General features: G+C 42.0%; 1 protein-coding gene across 9 annotated transcripts in view; it reads right to left on the bottom strand.

The window, feature by feature from the left end:
• Positions 1-26,388, bottom strand: part of ZNF536 (zinc finger protein 536) — a 773,116-nt gene that overhangs the window by 223,152 nt on the left and 523,576 nt on the right. Inside the window, exon 10 of one of the 9 annotated variants that reach the window (XM_067471137.1) lies at positions 24,092-25,507. The exons of the other annotated variants lie outside the window; for them this stretch is intronic. Within the exon in view, the coding sequence (XP_067327238.1) occupies positions 25,497-25,507 (11 nt within the window). The 3' untranslated portion in view covers positions 24,092-25,496. Of the gene's footprint in view, positions 1-24,091; positions 25,508-26,388 lie in introns of those variants that run through there. 9 annotated transcript variants of the gene reach the window in all.

The raw sequence follows: 26,388 nt of genomic DNA, 5'->3' as shown, positions 1-26,388 counted from the left end.
ACTAAGGCCCAAGGGCCGGATACGGCCCTCCAAGGTCATTTAACTGGCTCTCGCTCAGGTTCAATATAATTCTGAAATAACTTGAAAGCACACAATAACAACAACAACAATCCTATCTCATCAGCCAAAAGCAGGCCCACACTTTCCATTGATATACTAATGTTTATATTTGTTAAAATTGTTCTTCACTTTAATTATTGTATTGTTTTTAAGTGTTTTTTGCACTACAAATAAGATATGTGCAGTGTGCATAGAAATTCATTCATGGTTTTGTTTTTAAATTATAATCGTTTGAGGGACTGTGACCTGGCCCTCTGTTTAAAAAGTTTGAGGACCCCTGGTATAGACTCTTGATCCCTGGACTTTGCTCACTGATCTCTCAACGTTCGACCACTGGACTGGACCTTTTGACTACTGATTTATCTTGAACCTGCAACAGTGTTTGCTGTTTTTGTTTTATATTCTGTTTGTTGTTGTTCATTCGTTCAGTCGTCTCCGACTCTTCATGACCTCATGGACCAGTCCACGCCAGAGCTCCCTGTCAGCCATCACCACCCCCAGCTCCTTCAAGGTCAGTCCAGTCACTTCAAGGATGTCATCCATCCATCTTGCCCTTGGTCGGCCCCTCTTCCTTTTGCCTTCCATTTTCCCCAGCATCATTCCCTTCTCTAGGCTTTGCTGTCTCCTCATGATGTGGCCAAAGGACTTCAACTTTCCCTCTCGTCTCCTTCCCTCCAATGAGCAGTTGGGCTTTATTTCCTGGAGGATGGACTGGTTGGATCTTCTCGCAGTCCAAGGTACTCTCAGCACTTTCCTCCAACACCACAGCTCAAAAGCATCTCTCTTCCTTTGCTCAGCCTTCCCTAAGGTCCAGCTCTCACATCCGTAGGTTACTACAGGGAATACCATGGCTTTGACCACGCGGATCTTGGTTGCCAGTCTGATGTCTCTACTCTTTATTATTTTATCGAGACTGGACATTGCTCTCCTCCCAAGAAGGAAGCGTCTTCTGATTTATATTCTGTGGCTGAGTGCAATCTTTATGTTTTATATTTTGGACCATTAAAACAGCCACAAAGTAAGTGCTGTTTTAATTAAATTGTTTAACACAAAATGGGAGCTTGGTTTATCTCTGCCTAAATATTGGCAGAGCCCTGGCAACGTGACGGGGGGTGAGGGGAACAACTTTGTCTCCTTTGAACTTCGGTGGCTCGATGTTTTCCAAAGGGCACAAAAAAGAGAAACCTTCCATAATACCCTAATTTGTACATCTGCAGTTTCCCTCTGACTCGTGGAGGCACCATATGTCTTTCATTATCATAATAGCCTCACAGAACCTGTTCAATGGGAAACACACATGATCTTTTTTTATTGCTGGTTTGTAATTTAAACAGTTTTAACCGAAAAGGTCTGGCGAGAAGGAAGTGACAGGCACAAAGTTCTTTAAAACCCTGTTATTGACCTCTGTGAGTGGGAGTCCGCATCCCACCCACGGAGGTGGGACTTCTTTATCCCTTCCTTGACAGAGGTAAATGGGTCGCATGCGGAACGGTTGTTTCAGGTCCTTTGGAAGGCATAATCTCCTATCTGAAACGGCTCCGTATTTCAGGCAACGGCTGACACAATAGGACAAAGGTCTATAAATATTATCCTGCGACCGATCTGTGCTTTCTTCTGAAACTATGCGACCGATTCTCTAACTGCAAAATCAGAAGCTACATGTTCCACCGATTCTCATTAGCTGTTGCCCTTTCAAATATCACAGGGTTGCTCCCCCGCCTGCTTTCTTCTTGTTCTCTATGCAAATAAGAGAGCTTTACACATTTGCTCCTTCCGTCCACCGAAAAATGGTCAGCAATTCTTTGGGGGTTGAAACTGGATTTAACAAGTTCAGTTCGTTCCTGATTTCGGGACATCTAAACACATAATCAGTCCCATAATGTTATTAATTATCATTCAAGCGGCAGCCTTTGACATTGGCATGCGCCCACAACTTCCCTTCGCTTGCGCTGATAACTCAAACATAAAAACCATTGGCATGAAGAAAAAAGCCACAGTCTTATGAACAACGCAGAAATTGCACATAAGCAAGCAGCGGAAAAAGAAAAAAACCAGAACACCCCGCCACATTCAGGAGCAGAAAATAGATAGAAAAGACAGACCTCTGTGATAAGTGAAAAATGTTTTAGGTTGCAATCCCCCACAACTTCACTTCACCTAATTAGGACATTTTGAAATAAATTGCTATGATGAGATGTTTATATCAAAAAAATAGGCACAGTGAAAGGTTGGAGAAATCAATCAATGGCTGCAATTCTTTCCTCCAGGAAGAGTCATATGCATAATAATTCTGAGAGGAGTTATTATGCTAAAGGACCATTATCTTGGTAACTAGTCAAAAGTGGACCATGGGTTTTAGTGGGACAGGAGAATATTGTCTGGGCCAGAGCAGAGTTTCATCCAGCCCAACAATGGACAACGTGAAGGCCCTATGGCAGTGTTTCCCAACCTGGGGGTCGGGACCCCTGGGTGGGTCTTGAGGGGGTGTCAGAGGGGTCACCAAAGACCACCAGGAAAAGACAGTATTTTCTGTTGGTCATGGGTGTTCTTTGTGGGAAGTTTGGCCCAATTCCATGGTTGGAGGGGTTTAGAATGCTCTTTGATTATAGGTGAATTATAAATCCCAGCAACGACAACTCCCAAATGTCAAGGTCTATTTTCCCCAAACTCCACCAGAGTTCACATTTGGGCATATTGAGTATTTGTGCCAAGTTTGGTCTAGATCCATCATTGAGTCTACAGTGCTCTCTGGGTGTAGGTGAACTACAACTTTAAAACTCAAGCTCAACGCCCACCAAACCCTTCCAGTATTTTCTGTTAGTCATGGGAGTTCTGTGTGCCAAGGTTGGTTCAATGCCATCGTTGGTGGAGTTCAGAATGCTCCTTGATTCTAGGTAAACTATAAATCCCAGCAACTACAACTCCCAAATGACAAAATCAACCCCTCACCCCACCAGTATTCAAATTTCAGTAATTTGGGTTTTTGTGCCAAATTTGGTCCAGTGAATAAAATACATCCTGCATATGTGATATTTACATGATGATTCATAAGAGTAGCAAAATAACAGTTATGAAGTAGTAACAAAAATAATTCTATGTTTGGGGGTCACCACAACATGAGGAACTGTATGAAGGGGTCGCGGCATTAGGAAGGTTGAGAACCACTGCCCTATGGACTACTGGTTTCCACATAAAGCAATTTGGCAAGTACCTATTTTGAGTGGGGTTGCATTCCCCCCGAAGCTTGGATTCTTCTTCTTCAGGAGAGGCGCAAGTAGTCTCTGTAGCTTTTGAGACTTTAGGTTGGCTTCTCATCTAACAGCATTCCTGACAAAGGGCAACCTGGCAACCTGGTCATTTATTTATTACTAGCCGTCCCCTGCCATGCGTTGCTGTGGCTCACATGGGGGTTCTGTGTGGGAGGTTTGGCCCAATTCTATCGTTGATGGGGCTCAGAATGCTCTGTGATTGTAGGTGAACTATAAATCCCAGCAGCTACAACTCCCAAATGTCAAGATTCTATTTTTCCCAAACTCCACCAGTGTTCACATTTGGGCATATTGAGTTTTCGTGTAGTTTGGTCCAGATCCATCATTGTTTGAGTCCACAGTGATCGCTGGATGTAGGTGAACTACAACTCCAAAACCAAAGGACACTGCCCACCAAACCCTTCCAGTATTTTCGTTTAGTCATGGAAGTTCTGTGTGCCAAGATTGGTTCAGTTCCATCATTAGTGGAGTTCAGAATGCTCTTGGATTGTAGGTGAACTATAAATCCCAGCAACTACAAATCCCAAATGACAAAATCAATCCCCCCCAACCCCACTGTTGGTCATGGGAGAACCGTATGCCAAGTTTGGTTCAATTTCATCATTGGTGGGGTTCTGAATGGTCTTTGATTGTAGGTGAACTATAAATCCCAGCAACTACAACTCCCAAATGTCAGGATTCTATGTTCGCCAAACTCCACCAGTGTTCACATTTGGGCATATTGAGTATTTGTGTGGTTCGGTCCAGATCCATCATTGTTTGAGTCCACAGTGATCTCTGGATGTAGGTGAACTACAACTCCAAAACCAAAGGACACTGCCCACCAAACCTTTCCAGTATTTTATGTTAGTCATGGGAGAACTGTGTGCCAAGTTTGGTTCAATTTCATCATTGGTGGGTTTCTGAATGCTCTTTGATTGTAGTGAACTATAAATCCCAGCAACTACATTTCCCAAATGTCAAAATTCTATTTTCCCCAAACTCCACCAGTGTTCACATTTGGGCATATTGAGTTTTCGTGTAGTTTTGTTCAGATCCATCATTGTTTGAGTCCACAGTGATCACTGGATGTAGGTGAACTACAACTCCAAAACCAAAGGACACTGCCTACCAAACCCTTCCAGTATTTTCTGTTGGTCATGGGAGAACCGTATGCCAAGTTTGGTTCAATTTCATCATTGGTGGGGTTCAGAATGCTCTTTGATTGTAGGTGAACTATAAATCCCAGCAACTACAACTCCCAAATGACAAAATCAATGTTTTTGAGTGAAGAACATACATTGGGTTGTTAGGTGTCTTGTGTCCAAATTTGGGGTCAATTCGTTCAGTGGTTTTTGAGTTCTTTTAATCCCACAAACGAACATTACATTTTTATTTATATAGATTGCACTCCGTTCTGTGATCTTCAGATGTATAGCAAGATGTAAGCATTACGGATATGTTTATATATATATATATATATATATATATGCACACATCGAATATTCCTTCCGCCTTTTCTTTGTGATATATATAGAACATGTGGTTCTTCTCCTTTTGCCACTCTCTCAAAGAAATTATTGCTGAATAGGTGTTCCCAGATATGGAAAAGAAAAGGGGGAAAAAATCCCACCTCCTCCCGTTCCTTCTCCGTTGATGATTTTCCTGATCCAAACACTTTGGAAAGACTCCTCTAAATTTCCTTTAAAAAGAGATTACACCAGTACCACTGTGATTCCATCTGTAAGCAGCCATGGCAGCACAATGCATGAAGCATAAAACACGAAATTCCCACAGAAGGCATCTGTCTTAGTACAAACAATGGCCCATTATCTTGTAAATAATTCTGATTAAGCTCCAGGATTTTCCCCAAACAAGCAGAAGGGGAGCTGACGGTGAGAACGAAAGTCGTGGCAATACGAGGCTTTCTCCTTTCTTTAGCGTTCAGGTTCAGGGCTACAGTCCACAGGGAGGTCCACCAGAAATCCTGAATTCATTTCACTGGGATTGGTGGGACACTCCATTAGGAGAGCTTCCTGGTGAATTATAAGTCACTAGCCATCCCCTGCCACGCGTTGCTGTGGCCCAGTCTGTGTATATATGTTTTGTGTGTATATGTGTGTTTGTATAGTTGCGTATATTTATTTTTTACTAGCCGTCCCCTGCCACGTGTTGCTGTGGCCCACATGGGGGTTCTGTGTGGAAGGTTTGGCCCAATTCTGTCATGGATGGGGTTCAGAATGCTCTGTAATTGTAGGTGAACTATAAATCCCAGCAACTACAACTCCCAAATGTCAAGATTCTATTTTCTCCAAACTACACCAGTGTTCACATTTGGGCATATTGTGTATTCGTGTAGAGTTTGGTCCAGATCCATCATTGTTTGAGTCCACAGTGATCTCTGGATGGAGGTGAACTACAACTCCAAAACAAAAGGACATTGCCCACTAAACCCTTCCAGTATTTTCTGTTGATCATGGGAGAACTGTGTGGGAAGTTTGGTTCAATTCCATCGTTGGTGGGGTTCAGAATGCTCTTTGATTGTAGGTGAACTATAAATCCCAGCAACTACAACTCCCAAATGTCAAGATTCTATTTTCTCCAAACTCCATCTGTGTTCACTTTTGGGCATATTGTGTATTCGTGTAGAGTTTGGTCCAGATCCATCATTGTTTGAGTCCACAGTAATCTCTGGATGTAGTTGAACTACAACTCCAAAAACAAAGGACACTGCCCACTAAAACCTTCCAGTATTTTCTGTTGGTCATGGGAGTTCTGTGTGCCAAGTTTGGTTCAATTCCATCATTGGTGGAGTTCAGAATGCTCTTTGATTGTAGGTGAACTATACATCCCAGCAACTACAACTCCCAAGTGACAAGATCAATTTTTTTGAGTCATGGCCACTCCTTGGGTTAGTAGATGTCTTGTGTCCAAATTTGGTGTCCGTTCGTCCAGTGGTTTTTGAGTTATGTTAATCCCACAAACGAACATTACATTTTTATTTATATAGATGCACAACAACAAAGGCTCCCACTCCAGCCTCCAAATTATTCTGTAGAGATCAACATCCAGTCCTCAGACTGGTTTCTGCTTTCCTATGTCATCATCTCCACAGTGAAGCCACTTTCTTCAATCCTGGTTGAAACCTATTAAATAAACGGTCAATGGGCAGTTCCATTTGAACCGAGTCACGATGTGGATCAAAATGCTCTGGTTTACTCCAGAGTGCCTACACAGGCACCCTAGTAACCAATTGGAGACTGAGAAGGAGGCAGCAAAGATTCACTAAATGCTGATAGATCTGAACGCATGCATTCTTTTCATACCTTGTCTGGTGTGATGCGCTGATGGGCATTGACTTAATTAGCACTGATGGGCAGCAGCCTGCCCGATGGAGATATAGCTTTGTTTCTGGGTTTTTAAAAATGTGTCAATGTTATCCCTGCTCTGATGAGCACCTCACATTTCTCTGTCTCACATTCAGCTTTGTATAGGTTATACAGTAGGCACAGATAGGTTTGGTCGGAATCTTTGTAATTTGGAATAAATTCAGAAAGATTTGCTTTTTGAACAATTTTGAAATTTTTAAGGAAACAAGAAGTCCCTTTGCCCTTCCAAAGCTTTTTCCACCATTTCTGTTATGAAGCAGTAAATGAGTCGGGAATGATACAGCTTTTCCTCGCTTCTGGTCTCAAGCCTGGGAAGCGTTTTAAACCAGAGTGGGTGGATTTCCTGCCTTTCCTCTCCCCTCGCTTGTGGTCTCAAGCCTGGGAAGCGTTTTAAACCAGAGTGGATGGATTTCCTGCCTTTCCTCTCCCCTCTCTTCTGGTCTCAAGCCTGGGAAGTGTTTTAAACCAGAGTGGACGGATTTCCTGCCTTTCCTCTCCCCTCGCTTCTGGTCTCAAGCCTGGGAAGCTTTTTAAACCAAAGTGGGTGAATTTCCTGCCTTTCCTCTCCCTCGCTTCTGGTCTCAAGCCTGGGAAGCGTTTTAAACCAGAATGGATGGATTTCCTGCCTTTCCTCTCCCCATGCTTCTGGTCTCAAGCCTGGGAAGCGTTTTAAACCAGAGTGGGTGGATTTCCTGCCTTTCCTCTCCCCATGCTTCTGGTCTCAAGCCTGGGAAGCGTTTTAAACCAGAGTGGGTGGATTTCCTGCCTTTCCTCTCCCCTCGCTTGTGGTCTCAAGCCTGGGAAGCATTTTAAACCAGAGTGGATGGATTTCCTGCCTTTCCTCTCCCCTCTCTTCTGGTCTCAAGCCTGGGAAGTGTTTTAAACCAGAGTGGACGGATTTCCTGCCTTTCCTCTCCCCTCGCTTCTGGTCTCAAGCCTGGGAAGCTTTTTAAACCAAAGTGGGTGAATTTCCTGCCTTTCCTCTCCCTCGCTTCTGGTCTCAAGCCTGGGAAGCGTTTTAAACCAGAATGGATGGATTTCCTGCCTTTCCTCTCCCCATGCTTCTGGTCTCAAGCCTGGGAAGCGTTTTAAACCAGAGTGGGTGGATTTCCTACCTTTCCTCTCCCCTTGCTTTTGGTCTCAAGCCTGGGAAGCATTTTAAACCAGAGTGGGTGGATTTCCTGCCTTTCCTCTCCCCTCGCTTCTGGTTTCACGCCTGGGAAGTGTTCTAAACCGGAGTGGATGGATTTCCTGCCTTTCCTCTCCCCTTGCTTCTGGTCTCAAGCCTGGGAAGTATTTTAAACCAGAGTGAATGGATTTCCTGCCTTTCTTCTCCCCTTGTTTCTGGTCTCAAGCCTGGGAAGCGTTTTAAACCAAACTGGATGGATTTCTTGCCTTTCCTCTCCCCTAGCTTCTGGTCTCAAGCCTGGGAAGCGTTTTAAACCAGAGTGGGTGGATTTCCTGCCTTTCCTCTCCCCTCGCTTCTGGTCTCAAGCCTGGGAAGCATTTTAAACCAGAGTGAGTGGATTTCCTGCCTTTCCTCTCCCCTTGCTTCTGGTGTCAAGTCTGGGAAGCGTTTTAAACCAGAGTGGATGGATTTCCTATCTTTCCTCTCCCCTTGCTTCTGGTCTCAAGCCTGGGAAGCGTTTTAGACCAGAGTGGATGGATTTCCTACCTTTCCTCTCCCCTTTGCTTCTAGTCCCAAGCCTGGGAAGAATTTTAAACCAGAGTGGATGGATTTCCTCCCTTTGCTCCCCCCCCCCCCCCGCTTCTGGAGTAAAACAACTACTGTCAAAGTAAAGACCACCCAACGAAACAGTAAATAACACTTTCAAACCATCAAGGAAGGATTCAGAAGTCTCGGAAGTTTTGAACATTTTTTTTCTGTGAAAATTGGAATTGACTTCCGAATCCAACCACCGAATCAAACTACATCTGAAATGAGTTTTGAACCTTTTTTTTTTAACAGACAAGCCTAATATACAGTTATTGGTTTCAGCAGATTTTATGGCATGTTTCAAAATTTCCAATGAGTTTTTTTCCTCAAACATGCCTTTTCTGGCTGGATGTGTGCTACATCATGCATTGAAGGTGTACATATTGTGGACATCCTGGTCCCTGTATAGAACCGTCCAGTGTAGATGGGACAAACTCTCATAAGGGAAAAAAATGTCCATGGATATGAACAGTTTGTTTGAAGTGACTCTGCCATTTTCCGAGTGCAATCACTCACTTCCTGATCTTCCAACTTTTACAAGACGTTTCTGAGATTTAAAGTTCACAACTTTGCTAAACGCAAAGGTCAGCAGCTTGTAATAGAGATCTTGTGTTCATGAGTCGTTAAAGAATTTGCAATTCCCTTCTGGTCAATGTATCATATACGCTTGAAGTTCTAAAAATGGTCTGAGTGGTCTGCCATCTTTCTCAAATGCTTTACATATTTGAATTTGTCACCAGCTGCTGAAAATAAGTTACTACTATTTCTGATCTGATTGGGAGTTTTATTTAACTGAACAGCTTGTAAAAAATCTGGGCCTATGATACCATATTGTTTTAGGAAGCAAGAAATAGCCCAAAGATAGCAATGGTAATATTGGATGTACTGAACACCCCTGAAGACAACTGAAGACTGCAGCCTTGGGCACACTTACTTGAAATTAATTCCTGCTGAGCTCAGTGAGGCTGGCTGGCTTCTTAGTGTGCCTGCAAAGAGTTGGTTGAACATCTTAGAGAGCATGACCATATGAAACCTAACTTTCAAAAAGAGAGTTAGGAGATAAGAACTAATGCTGGCCTTCCAAAAAAACAAACAAACCCTTTAGTTAAATTAAGATGGAGGACACTGCCAACATTCTCAGCCATATCTTTGACTCCATACTACAGTACTAGGTGTGTCTTGTTTTCAAGGATTTTTCCCTCCATAACTCTTTGGATCATGTTTTTTAAAAATACTGTTTCTTGAAAATCCTAATTTCCCATGGTCTTTAATAATTATTGTGTGAGATGATGGTTATCGGTAAGAACATAACTACATGGATAGGTAGGTGGGAAGTCAATTTTAATATTATTATTATTATTATTAGATATGTGTGATATATATATATATATATATATATATATATATATATATATATATTTTCAAGGATTATTTTTTCCCATAGCTCTGTGGATCATGTTTTAAAATAAATATATATATTATTTATTGTTGTTGTTGTTGTTGTTGTTCATTCGTTCAGTTTTATTAGCCAATATATAAATTAGCCATCCTCCACCACGCGTTGCTGTGGCCCAGTCTGTGTATATGTGTTTTGTGTGTGTATATGTATGTTTGCATATATATGTGTGGTTTTGCACATGCATTGTAATTTTTTGTGTTTTGTTTTTTGGCTTAATAGTTATTGTGTGAGATGATGGTTATCAGTAAGAACATAACTACATGGATACGTAGGTGGGAAGTCAATTTTAATATTATTATTTTTAGATATGTGATATATATATATATATATATATATATATATATATATATATATATAACACATATCTAATAATAATAATAAGCCATCCTCCACCAGTCTGTGTATACGTGTTTTGTGTGTGTATATGTGTGTTTGCGTATACATGTGTGGTTTTGCAAATGCGTTTTAATGTATTTTTTGTTTGTTTTTTTTGCTTTTTAAGTCTCTTCTGTTGTGTTTTTCAGTGTTTTTTTATGAGTGATGGTCGCTTGTTGGCCTGACACATGTATTGTGTCCAAATTTGGTGTCAATTTGTCCAGTGGTTTTTGAGTTGTGTTAATCCCACAAACGAACATTACATTATATATATTTACACACACACACACACACACACTAGCTGTACCCACCACGTGTTGCTGTGGCCAACCTTTCCTCCCTCTTTCTCTCCGTCTTTCCCTCCTTCCTTCGCTCCCTCTTTCCTTCCTTCCCTCTTTTACTTTCTTTTTCTCCTTCCTTCCTTCCCTACCTCTTTCCTTCCTCTCCCTTTTTTGTATTCTTTCATTTTCTCCCCTTTCTTCCTTCTCTATCTCTTTCCTTCCTTCCTTCACTTTTTCCTTCCTTCTCTCTTTCCTTCTTTCCTTTCCTCCCTCTTTCTCTTCTTCTTTCCCTCCTTCCTTCACTCCCTCTTTCCTTCCCTTTTTAATTTCCTTCCTTCCTTCTTTCCTTCTCTACCTCTTTCCTTCCTCTCCCTTTTTTGTATTCCTTCCTTTTTCTCTCCTTTCTTCCTTCTCTACCTCTTTCCTTCCTTCACTTTTTCCTTCTCTTTCCTTCTTTCCTTTCCTCCCTCTTTCTCATCTTCTTTTCCTCCTTCCTTCACTCCCTCTTTCCTTCCCTTTTTAATTTCCTTCCTTCTCTACCTCTTTCCTTCCTCTCCCTTTTTGTATTTCTTCCTTTTTCTCTCCTTTCTTCTCTACCTCTTTCCTTCCTTCCTTTACATTTTCCTTCTCTTTCCTTCTTTCCTTTCCTCCCTCTTTCTCATCTTCTTTCCCTCCTTCCTTCACTCCTTCTTTCCTTCCCTTTATAATTTACTTCCTTTCTTCTTTCCTTTTCTACCTCTTTCCTTCCTCTCCCTTTTTTGTATTCCTTCCTTTTTCTCTCGTTTCTTCCTTCTCTACCTCTTTCCTTCCTTCACTTTTTCCTTCTCTTTTCTTCTTTCCTTCCCTCCCTCTTTCTCTTCTTCTTTCTCACTTTCCTTCACTCCCTCTTTTCTTCCCTTTTTTATTTCCTTCCTTCCCTCTTTCCTCTCCCTTTTTCTTTTCCTTTTCCTTTCTCTTCTTTCTTCCTTCTATACTTCTTTCCTTCTTTCTTTCACTTTTTGCTTCCATGCTTCCTTCTCTTTCCTTCCTTCTTTCCTTCTTTCCTTCCTTCCTTCCTTCCTTCCTTCCTTCCTTCCTTCCTTCCTTCCTTCCTTCCTTTTTCCTTTTCCTTCCCTCCTCTTCTGTATTGTTATTTAGCTTTTTGTCATATAGCTTTTTGGGGGATTTGAGTCCTTTCCACTGTTTTGTTTGTTTGTTTGTTTGTTTGTTTATGAGTGATGTTAACTCGTTGGTCTATTAGGGGTGTAGTGTCCAAATTTTGTGTCAATTCGTCCAGTGGTTCTTGAGTTATGTTAATATCACAAACAATACATTTGTGTGTGTGTGTGTGTGTGCGCGCGCGCGGGTGTGTGTGTGTGTGTGTGTGTGTGTGTGTGTGTGTGTATATATATATATATATATATATATATAGCATTTTAAGAGTGCATCTCGTCATTGATATATGTAGTATTTTAATGATTTATAGGATTTTAATGGTGTATTTTTATATTGTATTTAATGATCTGATTTTCATGCATTTATTTATTTACCTTATATGTGAAAGACCCATGGTCTAAGCATCAAATATACTTGACTTGACTTGGTTTTAATTGTGTCATGATGTTATTGTTTATTGTCTTATTGTCTTGCTTGATGGTTTATTGTATATTGTATGCTGTGTTGTCGGTGGCCTTGGCCATTGTAAGCCGCATTGAGTCTTTTGGGAGATTTTGCGGGGTATAAATAAAGTTAATAATAATAACAATAATATTACCTTTAGTGAAATATTAGTAACGACAATTTTTAGAAAAGGAAAGGAAATGATGATTCGAGCTCTGGGTAGAAGTCACCCATTCACACTATACATTGTCAAAACATTTTTGAAGGAAACTCCCATCCCATATTTCCAAAAGCAATTTTGCTTGTATCAAGGAAACGATATCCATGTAACTTAAACTATCCTGGTGTGCAAAGCCCTCATTGTGTTGTTGTTCATATTGAAGTCCTACTGCAAGCACTAGTAATCGGAAATCCTTTCAGCAAGCATTGCAACTTGTGTTTGATGAACAAAGTCAACCTTTGTTGACTTTGCACCCCGAAACTCATCCGGAGTTTCGGGGTGCGGTGTTATCTGTACACAGATGATGTCCAACTCTGTTACTCCTTCCCACCTATTACTAAGGAGGCTGTTCAGGTCCTGAACTGGTGCTTGGCCGCTGGATCGGACTGGATGAGGGCTAACAAATTGAAACTGAATCCAGACAAGACAGAGGTACTCCTGGTCAGTCGCAAGGCCAAACAGGGCATAGGGTTACAGCCTGTGTTGGATGGGGTCACACTCCCCCTGAAGACGCAGGTTCGCAGCTTGGGAGTGATCCTGGATTCATTGCTGAGCCTGGAAGCCCAGGTTTCGGCGGTGACCAGGGGAGCATTCGCACAACTAAAAGTTGTGCGCCAGCTGCACCCGTACCTTGGGAAGTCTGACTTGGCCACGGTAGTCCATGCTCTGGTTACATCTCGCATAGATTACTGCAACGCGCTCTACGTGGGGTTGCCTTTGAAGACGGCCCAGAAGCTTCAAATTTTCCAGCGTGCGGCAGCCAGGTTGCTAACAGGAGCACACAACTCCTCTCAGGGAGCACACAACCCCGCTGCTGCATCAGCTCCACTGGCTGCCAGTTTGCTGCCGGGCTCAATTCAAAGTGCTGGCTTTAGCCTATAAAGCCCTAAACGGTTCCGGCCCAGCCTACCTATCCGAACGCATCTCTTCCTACAAACCCCCCAGGAAGTTAAGATCATCTGAGGAGGCCCTGCTCTCAATCCTGTCTGCTTCGCAAGCACGCTTGGCGGGGACGAGGGACAGGGCCTTCTCTGTGGTGGCCCCTCGGCTGTGGAACTCCCTACCTAGGGATATTAGATCAGCCCCCTCCCTCCTGACTTTTCGGAAGAAAGTAAAAACCTGGTTCTTTGAGCAAGCATTCGGAACCCTGGAATAGATAGTCAAACTTGAGATGGAGAATGACCCAGGAACGGCCAAGACGATGAAACGGATGAGGATTGGAATGAGAGGATATCGCTCTTTTTAAATTGTTATTGCACTGTCTTTTTAGTCTTTTTTGTCTAAATGCACTTAATTGTTTTGCTGTTGTATTGTATTGATATCGAATTGTGCCGATATGAAGACCGCCCTGAGTCACCTGCGGGCTGATATGGGCGGGATATAAGTTATCATTTGAGTCGCCCTCCTCTGGACACATTCCAGCTTGTCAATATCTCTCTTGATTTGTGGTGCCCAGAATTGGACACAATATTCCAGGTGTGGTCTAACCAAGGCAGAATAGAGCATGGGGAGCATTACTTCCTTAGAGCATAGTGTCTAGATCTAAGGAAGTAATGCTACCCCTCTATTCTGCTTTGGTTAGACCACATCTGGAATATTGTGTCCAATTCTGGGCACCACAATTCAAGAGAGATATTGACTCTAAGCTGGAATGTGTCCAGAGGAGGGCGACTAAAATGATCAAGGATCTGGAGAACAAGCCCTATGAGGAGCGGCTTAGGGAACTGGGCATGTTTAGCCTGAAGAAGAGAAGGCTGAGAGGAGATATGATAGCCATGTATAAATATGTGAGGAAGCCACAGGGAGGAGGGAGCAAGCTTGTTTACTGCTTCCTTGGAGACTAGGACGCAGAACAATGGCTTCAAACTGCAAGAGAGGAGATTCCATCTGAACATTAGGAAGAACTTCCTGACTGTGAGAGCCGTTCAGCAGTGGAACTCTCTGCCCCGGAGTGTGGTGGAGGCTCCTTCTTTGGAAGCTTTTAAGCAGAGGCTGGATGGCCATCTGTCAGGAGTGATTTGAATGCAATATTCCTGCTTCTTGGCAGAATGGGGTTGGACTGGATGGCCCATGAGGTCTCTTCCAACTCTTTGATTCTATGATTCTATGTAAATAAAAAATAAATAAATAAACCTTTACGATTCCCAATGCCACAACTTTCAGCTATCCAAGATCCATTCTCTCGAGCAAATTTGTTGTATACAGCAAACAACCAATCACTAAGCGAAAAGCCTTTGACTATAGCCAAAATCACTTGGATCGGATATGTAATTTTAAGAAAATCAGGAACAATGTCATGTTTATTACATACAGCAAAAAAAAGGGAGACTGTTCTGTATTGGGACTTCAGCCTCCATACCAGCGCTATGACTTCAGCTGGGTCATTACAGAATGTAGATCATAGATTATGCCGTTCACACAAACGTCCCATTGTATGGCTTGGACATCATCTTGTTCATTTTATATCCCATGAGATACAGAGAGTGTTCTCCTATCTGCACACACAAAGCATACATGTGAGAATCTAACCTCATAGAACGGAATATTTTATTGATAACTTTTCCCAAGTTTTAAAATATTGCTTGTTTTTCTCTTTAAAGTTGCTAGTGAGCATTGCAATTTGCATAAGAGCGAGAAGAGAGAGCGAGAAGAGAGAGAGCGAGAACAATCTCACACTGAGTCTGGATAAATGTTAGTTATCTCACAAATGCTGTATTATTTCCAAGCATTCTAAAATAATATAATTGTTCTACTGGCGAACTACAGATTTTTCTCAGCATGAAACAGAACACTCAAATGTCAGGTCCTGACTCATGGGTGTTTGGATGGCATAAACAAAAAGCTATCAATATGTTGTTCCAAAGTGATAACATTAAATAAGATATACCAGTGGGAGAAGTGAAGAAACAATATGTTGGGTAGAGAGGGATTTAGAAAAGGTCTCAGCTTAGTATCAGGGCGAGGAAAGGCACTCCTTGGAGAGCTCCTACTCCTCATCATGGACAGTACCGGGCAAAATGGGCAAGGCTTTCAATAGGAAGTCCTTCTAAGGTTGTGACAATACAACCCAGATATTCACATGATACGAGGGTTGAATGAACAGTAATGCCTCCACCTTCGTAACTCCTCAACATATGGCAGTACTGGTATGTTGCAGGTACTGGCTTGTTCAGTAGACTCTCCTCTACAGTTCTATTTTGGTGGGAAGCCTTAACAATGATCGGTTGTGTAATGCCTTCACCTTCGTAACTCCTCAACAGATGGCAGTACTGGCATGTGGCAGGTACTGGCTTATTCGGTAGACTCTCCTCTACAGTTCCGTTTTGGTGGGAAGCCTTAACATTGATCGGTTGTGTAATGCCTCCACCTTCGTAACTCCTCAACATATGGCAGTACTGGTATGCTGCAGGTACTGGCTTGTTCAGTAGACACTCCTCTACAGTTCTATTTTGGTGGGAAGCCTTAACATTGATCGGTTGTGTAATGCCTCCACCTTCGTAACTCCTCAACATATGGCAGTACTGGTATGCTGCAGGTACTGGCTTGTTCAGTAGATTCTCCTCTACAGTTCTATTTTGGTGGGAAGCCTTAACATTGATCGGTTGTGTAATGCCTCCACCTTCGTAACTCCTCAACATATGGCAGTACTGGTATGCTGCAGGTACTGGCTTGTTCAGTAGACTCTCCTCTACAGTTCTATTTTGGTGGGAAGCCTTAACATTGATTGGTTGTGTAATGCCTCCACCTTCGTAACTCCTCAACATATGGCAGTACTGGTATGCTGCAGGTACTGGCTTGTTCAGTAGACTCTCCTCTACAGTTCTATTTTGGTGGGAAGCCTTAACATTGATCGGTTGTGTAATATCTTCACCTTCGTAACTCCTCAACAGATGGCAGTACTGGCATGTGGCAGGTACTGGCTTATTCGGTAGACTCTCCTCTACAGTTCCGTTTTGGTGGGAAGCCTTAGCATTGAACGGTTGTGTTGTTAAAGTGTGAAGTATAGAACCCTGTGCAGACGGTCGGTCAATGCGATTTAAGCAATGTGCAGCCATTGAATTTTTGGCAGCAGAAGTTGTCCCCCCAAAGGAGATTCATCAGAGAATGCAAGCTGTTTGTGGTGATTGTGTTGATGTGGGTACTGTGCGTCTTTGGGTGAGTAAGTTTAAAGATGTTGAGGTGACAACGATGAGTGTTCTACCATTGTAGCAAGGTTCACACCAATAGCTGTAAAAATGAGGGAGAATGGAGCCTCTGAAGTTTTCCCACTTGGACAATTACTATAACAAAAAAGTAACGAAATTTTGTTACTCTCATTGCAGTAATAATTTTTTTCACTAAAGACTCTTTAGAAACACTTTAGAAACAAAATGCTTTTGTAATGAGTTTCATAAAATGTTTTGTAATGTTTCATAAAAAATGAAACATTTTTTTCATCGATCACACAGCCCTATTGGATACCATGCAACAGATGTACACAATGGATCATTATGGACTAAACAACTGAGAGCCTTTGTGACCTTCCCTGTTCTGAACCAAGAAGATTTTGCAGGTCACTCAATGGCATGTTTCCCCCACTTTCCAAATTGATCCACAAATTTTCCATTCACAATCCTTGCCAAACAATTTGTCATCTCAACATCTATAAACAGAGGTGGCCCTAGGTAATATTCAACGGTAAGCAAACAGTATTTTGGCGCGCCCCCCCCCCCCCAAACCAATCACCTAGGGCCACCTCTGTTTATATATATATTCTGTTTATATATATATTCTGTTTGTCGTGGGAGTTCTGTGTGCCATATTTGGTTCAATTCCATCATTGGTGGAGTTCAGAATGCTCTTTGATTGTAGGTGAACTATACATCCCAGTAACTACAACTCGCATATGTCAAGGTCTATTTTCCCCCAAGAGCGCCTCAAGAGCGCCCCTGGGCAAAATCAACTATACTGCAAATGCTTACTTTGCGTAATGGTTGAGCCGCTCCTATCTATAAAATTACTCACCCAGCGACGCACAGTCCTCACATCAACACAATCTCCATAAACCTCTTGCATTCTCTGATGAATCTCCTTTGGGGTGACACCTTCTGCTGTCAAGAATTCAACGACTGCACGTTGCTTAAGCCACATTGACTGACCATCTGTCCAGGGTTCCATACTTCGCACTTTAACAACACAGCCATTCAATGCTAAGGCTTCCGCCAAATTGAACTGTAGAGGAGAGTCTACTGAACAAGCCAGTACCTGCAGCATACCATACTGCCATCTGTTGCGGAGTTACAAAGGTGGAGGCATTACTTTTCATTCAATCCTCTTATCTCTTAGAAGTCCCCAACAAAACAGGGCGTGAGGGATCTCGAATTTCTCCTTTCTTCTGTGTGCTCCTCCTCCTGCCGTAGTAAGGAAGGAATCAATGTGTTTTCCAGCAGGAAAATGGCTGGATGAAAATAGAAAGCTACAAAGGGGAGAAGGCAATATGACCTCACCTTGGACTTTATCTCACATACTTTAACTTTTCAGTAGTAGCTTTATAATTGGTTGGGTTTTATTGGCCTCAATGGAAGGAAGATCTCCAAGACATACTTCCATATGTGCCAACCAATTCAGCTAACCAATTATTATTATGCTGTGGACAAACCAAAGCATGTCCATATCGCTTTCCATGTCAATAAATTGTTCTTTTCGAACAAGATATTAGAAATGTCCGAACGTATCTCCTTCTGCATCCCACCTAGGAGTTTAAGATCTTCTGGGGAGGCTCTGCTCTTGGCCCTGCCTCTGTCGCAAATGCGGTTGGTAAGGATGGGGGAACAGGGCTTTCTCGGTGGTGCCTCCCCCCCCCCCCACCTGTGGAATTCACTCCCGGGGAAATTAGGTCATCTTCATCCCTCCTTTAGAAGGAAATTAAAAACATGGATGTGGGAACAGGCCTTTGGGTGCTGCCTTTGTTTGAATGTTCTTTGCAAAGCTTCCCAGGATCCTATAGCATGGAGCTAAGGCAATGTTCAAGGAAGTTATCCCAAGTCCTGAAGCATCTTCCGCAAAATGCTCTAAGTATTTTGGAGAGCTCTTTTAGGGATGCCCCAATCTCTGGAGAAGGGTTCACTCCCTTTAAGCAGGAGGAATGGATATTTGGATGTATTTCAGGAGTTTCTCGTGCAGGTCTAAGCAAAGATTGTCCCCTAAATTCGCCCCCAAAATCTTGCAGACTTGACGAGGACAATGTCAACAATAGCTATGAAGACGGATTATGGACAAGCTGATTTGAGTCTTCAATTACAGAACTCGGTGAGACAATGGTCACCAGACTGGCTTTCTGTTCTAGTGGATTTTATTGTATTAATGTTTTTAATGATTTATAACTAGCTGTACCCGCCACGTGTTGCTGTGGCCAATCTTTCCTCCCTCTTTCTCTCCTTTCTCTTTTTCTCTCCTCTCCTTCCTTCCCTCTTTTTCTTTTCCTTCTTCCTTCCTTCCTTCTCTACCTGTGTCTTTCCTCTCTTCCTTTGCTCTTTGGTTCCTTCCTTCCCTCTCTCGTTCCTTCCTTATTTCACTTTTTTTATTTCCTTCTCTCCTTCCTTCTCTACTTTTCTTTCCTTCTCTCCTTCCCTCCTTCTTTCCCTCTTTTTCTCCCTCCTTCTCTCCTTCCTTCTCCCTTTCTGTGTATATGTGCATGCATATATTTGTGTATATATGCGTGTTTGTGTTTTGTGTGTGTGTATACATGCATATATGCATGTGTGTGTATTTTTTTATATGGGTATATATGTGTGTTTGTGTATATGTGTTTTATGTGTGTTGTAATGTACTTTTTATTTTTTGGCTTTTCAAGACTCTTCTGCTGTGTTTTTCAGTGTTTTTATGAGTGATGGTCACTTGTTGGCCTGAGGGGTGTCTTGTGTCCAAATTTGGTGTCAATTCGTCCAGTGGTTTTTGAGTTCTGTTAATCCCACAAACAAACATTACATTTTTACTTATATAGACTAGCGGTCCTCTGCCACGCACTGCTGTGGCCCAGTGTGTGTATATTTGTTTTGTGTGTGTATATGTGTGTATGTGTTCATTTATATGTATATATATGTATGTTTGTGTGTATATGTGGTTTTGTGCATGCGTTGTAATGTAATGTTTGGGGTTTTTTTGGGCTTTTTAAGTCTTTTCTGCTGTATTTTCCAGGTTTTTATGAGTGATGGTCACTTGTTGGCCTGAGAGGTGTCTTGTGCCCAAATTTGGGGTCAATTCGCCCAGTGGTTTTTTAGTTCTGTTAATCCCACAAACTAACATTACATTGTTATTTATATAGATTACTGATTTTGATGTGTATTTTATTGTGTTTATTTGTAAGCATTGAATATGTGCCGGCTGGAAGAAGCCCTGGGTCTGCCCCCCCCCCCCCCAGGGGTTGAAAGGGGTGGGGTATAAATAATACCCAAAATAAATAAATAATCTATATATATAATAAAAGTGAATGTTTGTATGTATGCATGCATGCGGAGGTAGGTGTATGTGGCAGCTTTCTGCTTGGCTGCCACTTCCACAGGCCACTGCAACCTGCACGGGTGACGGACCTAGACCAAACTTGGCACTTATAACCCACATTACCCACTTTACGTCCTGGTGAACTTTGGGGGAGCATGGACCACGGATGTTGCGATTTGCAGTACTTTCCATTGTTAGAGACCCTAAATTGGGTCTTCTTAGGTTCACGTCACGGGAGCACGAAAGGAAGGAGACAGTCCCAATGAAAGATTAAAAAAACAAGGTTTTATTTTAGTTTCCTCATGAAGAAGACGGACAGCCAGGTAGCATGTGCAGATGCTATCCTTCAAGTGACTGTCGTGCCCCCTTGGCTTTTGACCACCAAATATATAACCTCAAGTAAACAAGAACATTTTTTGTCATGGAAAGCACTCTCTTTCCAGCCCCTCTCCCTTGACCTTTTGATGGATAGTACCTTCTTGTACATGCATACTCTGCACTTTACCACAACCTTTGCAGTTAACCACAAGCATCCTGTGTAAGAAGTACCTTCTACATGTCACATCTTGTTTCTTAAAAACATTTTCTTCCATATTGCTCTTTTTAAGTCAGAGAAAGGGTACGTTTCTCTTTTGCTGTTAATTTCATTCAAAGCCCCTTACTCAGAGACCCTTGAGGCCTCCTTCACCATCACTTCAGCTCCCACAGAACACAGCGATGCCCACCAAGAAACAAGGAAGAATGGAACCAAAGAGCAAAGGAAGTGAGAAAAGAAACAGGTAGAGAAAGACAAAAAATAAGGGAAAGAAAAAGAGGGAAGAAAGGAAAGAGGGAGGGAAGGAAGGAGAGAAAGAGTGAGGGAAGGTTGGCCACAGCAACGCATGGCAGGTACAGCTAGTACAGCGTTTCTCAACCTGGGGGTCGGAACCCCTGAGGGGGGGGGGTCATGAGGAGGTGTTAGAGGGGTCACCAAAGACCATCAGAAATCACAGTATTTTCTGTTGGTCATAGGGATACTGTGTGGAAAGTTTGGCCCAATGATATCGTTTGTGGGGTTCAGAATGCTCTTTGATTGGATGAGCCGCCCCTGCTCCAACCCCATCAGTATTCAAATTTGGGAGCTTTGGGTATTTGTCCCAAATTTGGTCCAGTGAATGAGAATACATCCTGCATATCAGATAGTTACATGACGATTCATAACAGTAGCAAAATTAGAGTTATGAAGTAGCAATGAATATAATTGTATTGTTGGGGGTCACCACAACATGAGGAACTGGTTTAAGGGGTCGCGGCATTACGAAGGTTGGGAACTAGGGCTGGGCGGTTTCGTTTCGTTAATTCGTAATTCGTTAATAATTCGTTAATTTTGTTGATTACGAAGCGATAACGAACCATTCTGGAGCAATTTTTTTAAAAAACGAATTTTTAAAGACGTTTTGTAAATGCTTCGTATTTCGTTATTGTATTCGTTTCGTTATTGTTCTGAGGTCGTTTCGTTATTATTTCCGCATGTCTGGGCCAGTTTTATGGTTTAATTAGTGAAAAAAAATTATAATATCACACCAACAGTCAAGAACAGAGGGAGAGGGAAGCTTCAGAAGTTTTTGGAGGTTTTTTAGCGTATTTCGCGGTCGCGTCCGCCATTAACGAATCGATTCGTTATTGTTTCGGAAATCGATTCGTTATTTTTTTACCATTTACGAAATTTCGTAAATATCGAAATTTTTAAAAGGAAAATTTTGTAATTATTTTAAATATCAAAACGCAAAACCCCCCAAAAAACAAATCGATTTTAGAAACAAATTTTTCCGTTGTTACCCAGGCCTATTGGGAACCACTGAGCTAGTAAATAATAAATCGTCAGTCGGATGGCTTAGTTTTCCTGTAACATCACCTCAAGCGGGATTCTCGCCTTTCGGCAGACAGAACGGAGCTTCCTGGCAGTTCTGTCGTTGAGCGAATTAACAAAATGACTCCAAACCATACTAATGGTTAACAGCTTTTTAATTTTATTAGCAACACCAAAGATAAGTTATTGAAGCATTGTTTTTAGTATTGTTTTACATTCCATTCAGAAATGACCTAACTTGGAACTCCATATACATTTAAAGATAAAAGTGTGACACTTATTCAGAAAGCAACAATTATTAAAACTTACATGCCTTCATTACCAGGAAACCTTAATATATTTTTCTAATTACTTTCAACAATACTCTATTTCAAAGCACATGATAACCCAGCAGAAGTTTACACATTTCACTTCAATCACAGGTTTTAAACCGTGGATGTCAAGAGTGTGTTGTTCGTTGAATTTTACTGTCATTACTCGGCGAAGGAAAAAAAAGGAAATCCAGTACGACGTATTAAACTGGAAGCATTTCTCAAAGGAATATGGGAGAGGGGGGAAAAAAGGTAACTACAATAATTCTTTCCCTCCTAATTTATTACAAAACTTTAAACTATTGAAAACTCAAGTAGAAATGACAATAAATAACCTTTTAAAAAAGGAAGGAAGTTTTTCACGCGTATGGATGGCGGTCCATACTCGAGATTCATCGACCTACACGACAGAACATATTACAAAGCCTTTGATTTCGTATTGCTGCAATAAACATGGTATAGTGAACACACATATTGATTCCTACATTTCAACAAATATATAGAAATTCCTCTTTACTTTAAAGAGTTAACAGAGCAACAGGTAATTCATTACATTTACCCCCCAATGATAGAATTATCCAGGAACATGAGAAGAAATGCAGCAATTCGGAAAATTCCAAAAAAAAAGTTACAAATTTTTGTACAATAATAAAATGAGATCCAAATTAAAGACAAAACTCGTTCATATTTCTGAATGCCATTTTTTTTTAAAAAAAGGCGACAATAAATCATGACTCAAAACAATGACACAGGACTGGTTTATGGCTGCGGTTCCAAACTCGTTTACGTTAGTGAGAGTAACATAGGAGTAACTGTGTGCTTGAATACAGCCTACACATTTACGCTATTGCAATTTTGTGCGACAAGATGGCTTAAGTCAGCGTTTCTCAACCTGGGGGTCGCGGCCCCTGGGGGGGGGGTCGTGAGGAGGTGTTAGAGGGGTCGCCAAAGACCATCAGAAAACCCAATATTTTCTGTTGGTCATAGGGATACTGTGTGGAAAGTTTGGCCCAATGCTATCGTTGGTGGGGTTCAGAGTGCTCTTTGATTGTAGGTGAACTATAAATCCCAGCAACTACAACTCCCAAATGTCAAGGTCTATTTTCCCCAAACTCCACCATTCGTGCCAAGTTTGGTCCAGATCCATCATTGTTTGAGTCCACAATGCTCTCTGGATATAGGTGAGCTACAACCCCAAAACTCAAGGTCAATGCCCACCAAACCCTTCCAATCTGTCTGCCAAGTTTGGTTCAATTCCATCGTTGGTAGAGTTCAGAGTGCTCTTTGATTGTAGGTGAACTATAAATCCTAGCAACTACAACTCCCAAATGTCAAAGTCTATTTTCCCCAAACTCCACCAGAGTTCACATTTGGGCATATTGAGTATACGTGCCAAGTTTGGTCCAGATCCATCATTGTTTGAGTCCACAGTGCTCTCTGGAAGTAGGTGAACTACAACTCCAAAATTCAAGATCATTGCCCACCAAACCCTTGTAGTATTTTCTGTTGGTCATGGAAGTTCTGTGTGCCAGGACCGGTTCTGTCAAGGTCAGACGCCAGCCAATTTAAGTTCCTTTGTTGCTGGAATTGGGTAGTTGTGCCAAGACTATAAATCACAGCAACTACAACTCCCAAATGACAAAATCAATCCCCCCCCAACCCCACTAGTATTCAAATGTGGGAGTATTGGGTAGTTGTGCCAAGTTTGATCCAGATTCATCATTGTTTGAGTCCACAGTGCTCTCTGGATGTAGGTGAACTACAACTCCAAAACTCAAGGCCAATGCCCATCAAACCCTTCCAGTATTTTCTTTTAGTCATGGGAGTTCTGTGTGCCAAGATTGTTCCATCATTGGTGGAGTTCAGAATGCTCTTGGATTGTAGGCAGGGGCGGCTCAACCCATTACACAAAGTAAGCACTTGCAGTAGAGTTGATTTTACCCAGGGGCGCTCTTGAGGTGCTCTTGGGGGAAAATAGACCTTGACATATGTGAGTTGTAGTTACTGGGATGTATAGTTCACCTACAATCAAAGAACATTCTGAACTCCACCAATGATGGAATTGAACCAAATATGGCACACAGAACTCCCACGACGAACAGAAAATATATAGCAGTGATTGGTTGGGGGGGGGGGGCAAAATACTGTTTGCTTACCGTTGAAAATTACATAGGGCCGCCTCTGATTGTAGGTGAACTATAAATCCCAGCAACTACAACTCTCAAATGACAAAACCAACCCCCCCCCCCAACCCCACCAGTATCCAAATTTGGGTGCATTGGGTATTTTTGCCAAATTTGGTCCAGTGAATGAAAATACATTGTCCATATTAGATAGTTACATTACGATTCATAACGGTAGCAAAATGACAGTTATGAAGTAGCAAGGAAAATAATTTTATGGTTGAGGGGTCACCACAACATGAGGAACTGGATTTAGGGGTCGCGGCATTACGAAGGTTGAGAACCACTGCACTAGAACTTAAGAGTTTAGATGTCCCTAAGAACTGTGTTGGACTGCGATTCCTAGTTAACCCTTCTACAAAATTAAACTGAAATACAGAATGTGTGCATCCCTCTGTAGAATCGACTGTGCGAGGAATGGAAAAGGAATACCCGGGAATTTCACTCTAGCATCTGATGCAGAGTGGAATGTACTTAAGAGAGGAAGGTGCATATAATGTATCCATAGGAACTATATAGAGGTGCAAAAAGCTTGATTTGGTCCAAACACCATCACTTGCATACAAGATCACACTTCCTGGTTAACTAACCTGGAATAACCGTATTTAGTATACTTGGAATCAGGGAAATGAAGGAGAACCCCTATCAAATTTTGGGATCCATAATTTCACAGTCTTTTGAATACAGTAGAGTCTCACTTATCCAAATGTCACAATTTGCTATGGTAAGGGACTATGGACAAGCCTGATGGAGTCTTCAACCTCAGAATTCGGCTAAAAACGGCCACAAAGTTGTTATACTTAAGAATATTTTAATTGAATTGATTTAATGTTTTAATTATTTGTGATTATTGGATTTTATTATGGATTTTATTATGTGTACATTGGAGGCATCAAATTGTTGCTGGCTGAAATAAATAAATAACAATGGCTTCAAAATACAAGAGAGGAGATTCCATCTGAGCACAAGGAAGAACTTCCTGACTGTGAGAGCCGTTCAGCAGTGGAACTCTCTGCCCCGGAGTGTGGTGGAGGCTCCTTCTTTGGAAGTTTTTAAACAGAGGCTGGATGGCCATCTGTCAGGGGTGCTTTGAATGCAATATTCCTGCTTCTTGGCAGAATAGGGTTGGACTGGATGGCCCAGGAGGTCTCTTCCAACTCTAGGATTCTATGATTATGTTGGAAAAGCGAGACTCTACTGTATTCTGATTCCAAATCACAAAGCAGCGGTTGATGGATATCGAACTTGCTTCACTCCATTCTGGATCTGCCTGCTTGGAAGGTGAGGCAGAAAGATCCAAGATTTCCGAGCGATGCTTCCATAGTTTCAGTTTAGATCTGGAAACGGGAAAAAACAAGGAGTAGCCAAGCACACGCATAGCCTTACTTGCAAATCTGAAGACTAATTTTATTGTAACTTTAGATCGTCCAATAATATATTGGGTATAAAGTGAGCCAAGCCAAACACCCCGTATTCTTAATAATGCAAGTGGTCCCAGGGTGAGATGCAAAAGAGCCCGGGCCCTTCGCTTCTGCTGCTTAGGAAGTCACTGTTGATTCCAACAGTAGCTTTGTGAGCCAAAAATGTGCAGCAAAAGGAAAGTAACATAAACAAGGCTAAATGTCAACAGTGTTTGCAGACTTACTGACACCATCCATTTGTTTGTACTGAAATGACTAGCGAACCATTTGGCAAATAAAGCATGAGGCACAGACCAGCCCTTTTATCCAGGAACGCAAACTTCATTGGGCTGCTGGCATTGGACTTAATTAAAAAAGGAAGAAAGCCATATGAGTTTGGTTGGATAGTGCCACGCAAATAGCAATGCATTATCCACAACAGCAGCTGAATTCTAGGACGGGGAGCCAGGTTTGGATGTCAGTTAACTCAGACCAACAGAAGGAGTAACTTTATTAGGAACTAAGGAACTTGCAAACAAAGAAGGGCCTTGGGTAGCGGGTTGAAAGGTAAATGGTTTAATCACCCTTCCCCTTGGCCCAAATCATGGACAATTCTGCAACACTAAGGGGCCATTTACTGAGATCATGGCTGTGTTTTGGGAGGTGTTTCTATATGGTATTGTACAACCACAAGTTGCGTGTGCAAGTGCGATACACCTCCCACAGCCAACCCAAGAAGTACACTCACACATGATGTGGGATGAACAATGGCCACAACTCATTTATTGATAACAGGAACAAGGGTTGGCAGCCAAGCA

Source organism: Anolis sagrei, chromosome 8 (genome assembly GCF_037176765.1).
Source record: "Anolis sagrei isolate rAnoSag1 chromosome 8, rAnoSag1.mat, whole genome shotgun sequence".
Taxonomy (NCBI): Eukaryota; Metazoa; Chordata; class Lepidosauria; order Squamata; family Dactyloidae; genus Anolis; species Anolis sagrei.
Note: the sequence above shows the minus strand (reverse complement) of the source record. Positions and strands in the feature narration are given on the sequence as shown.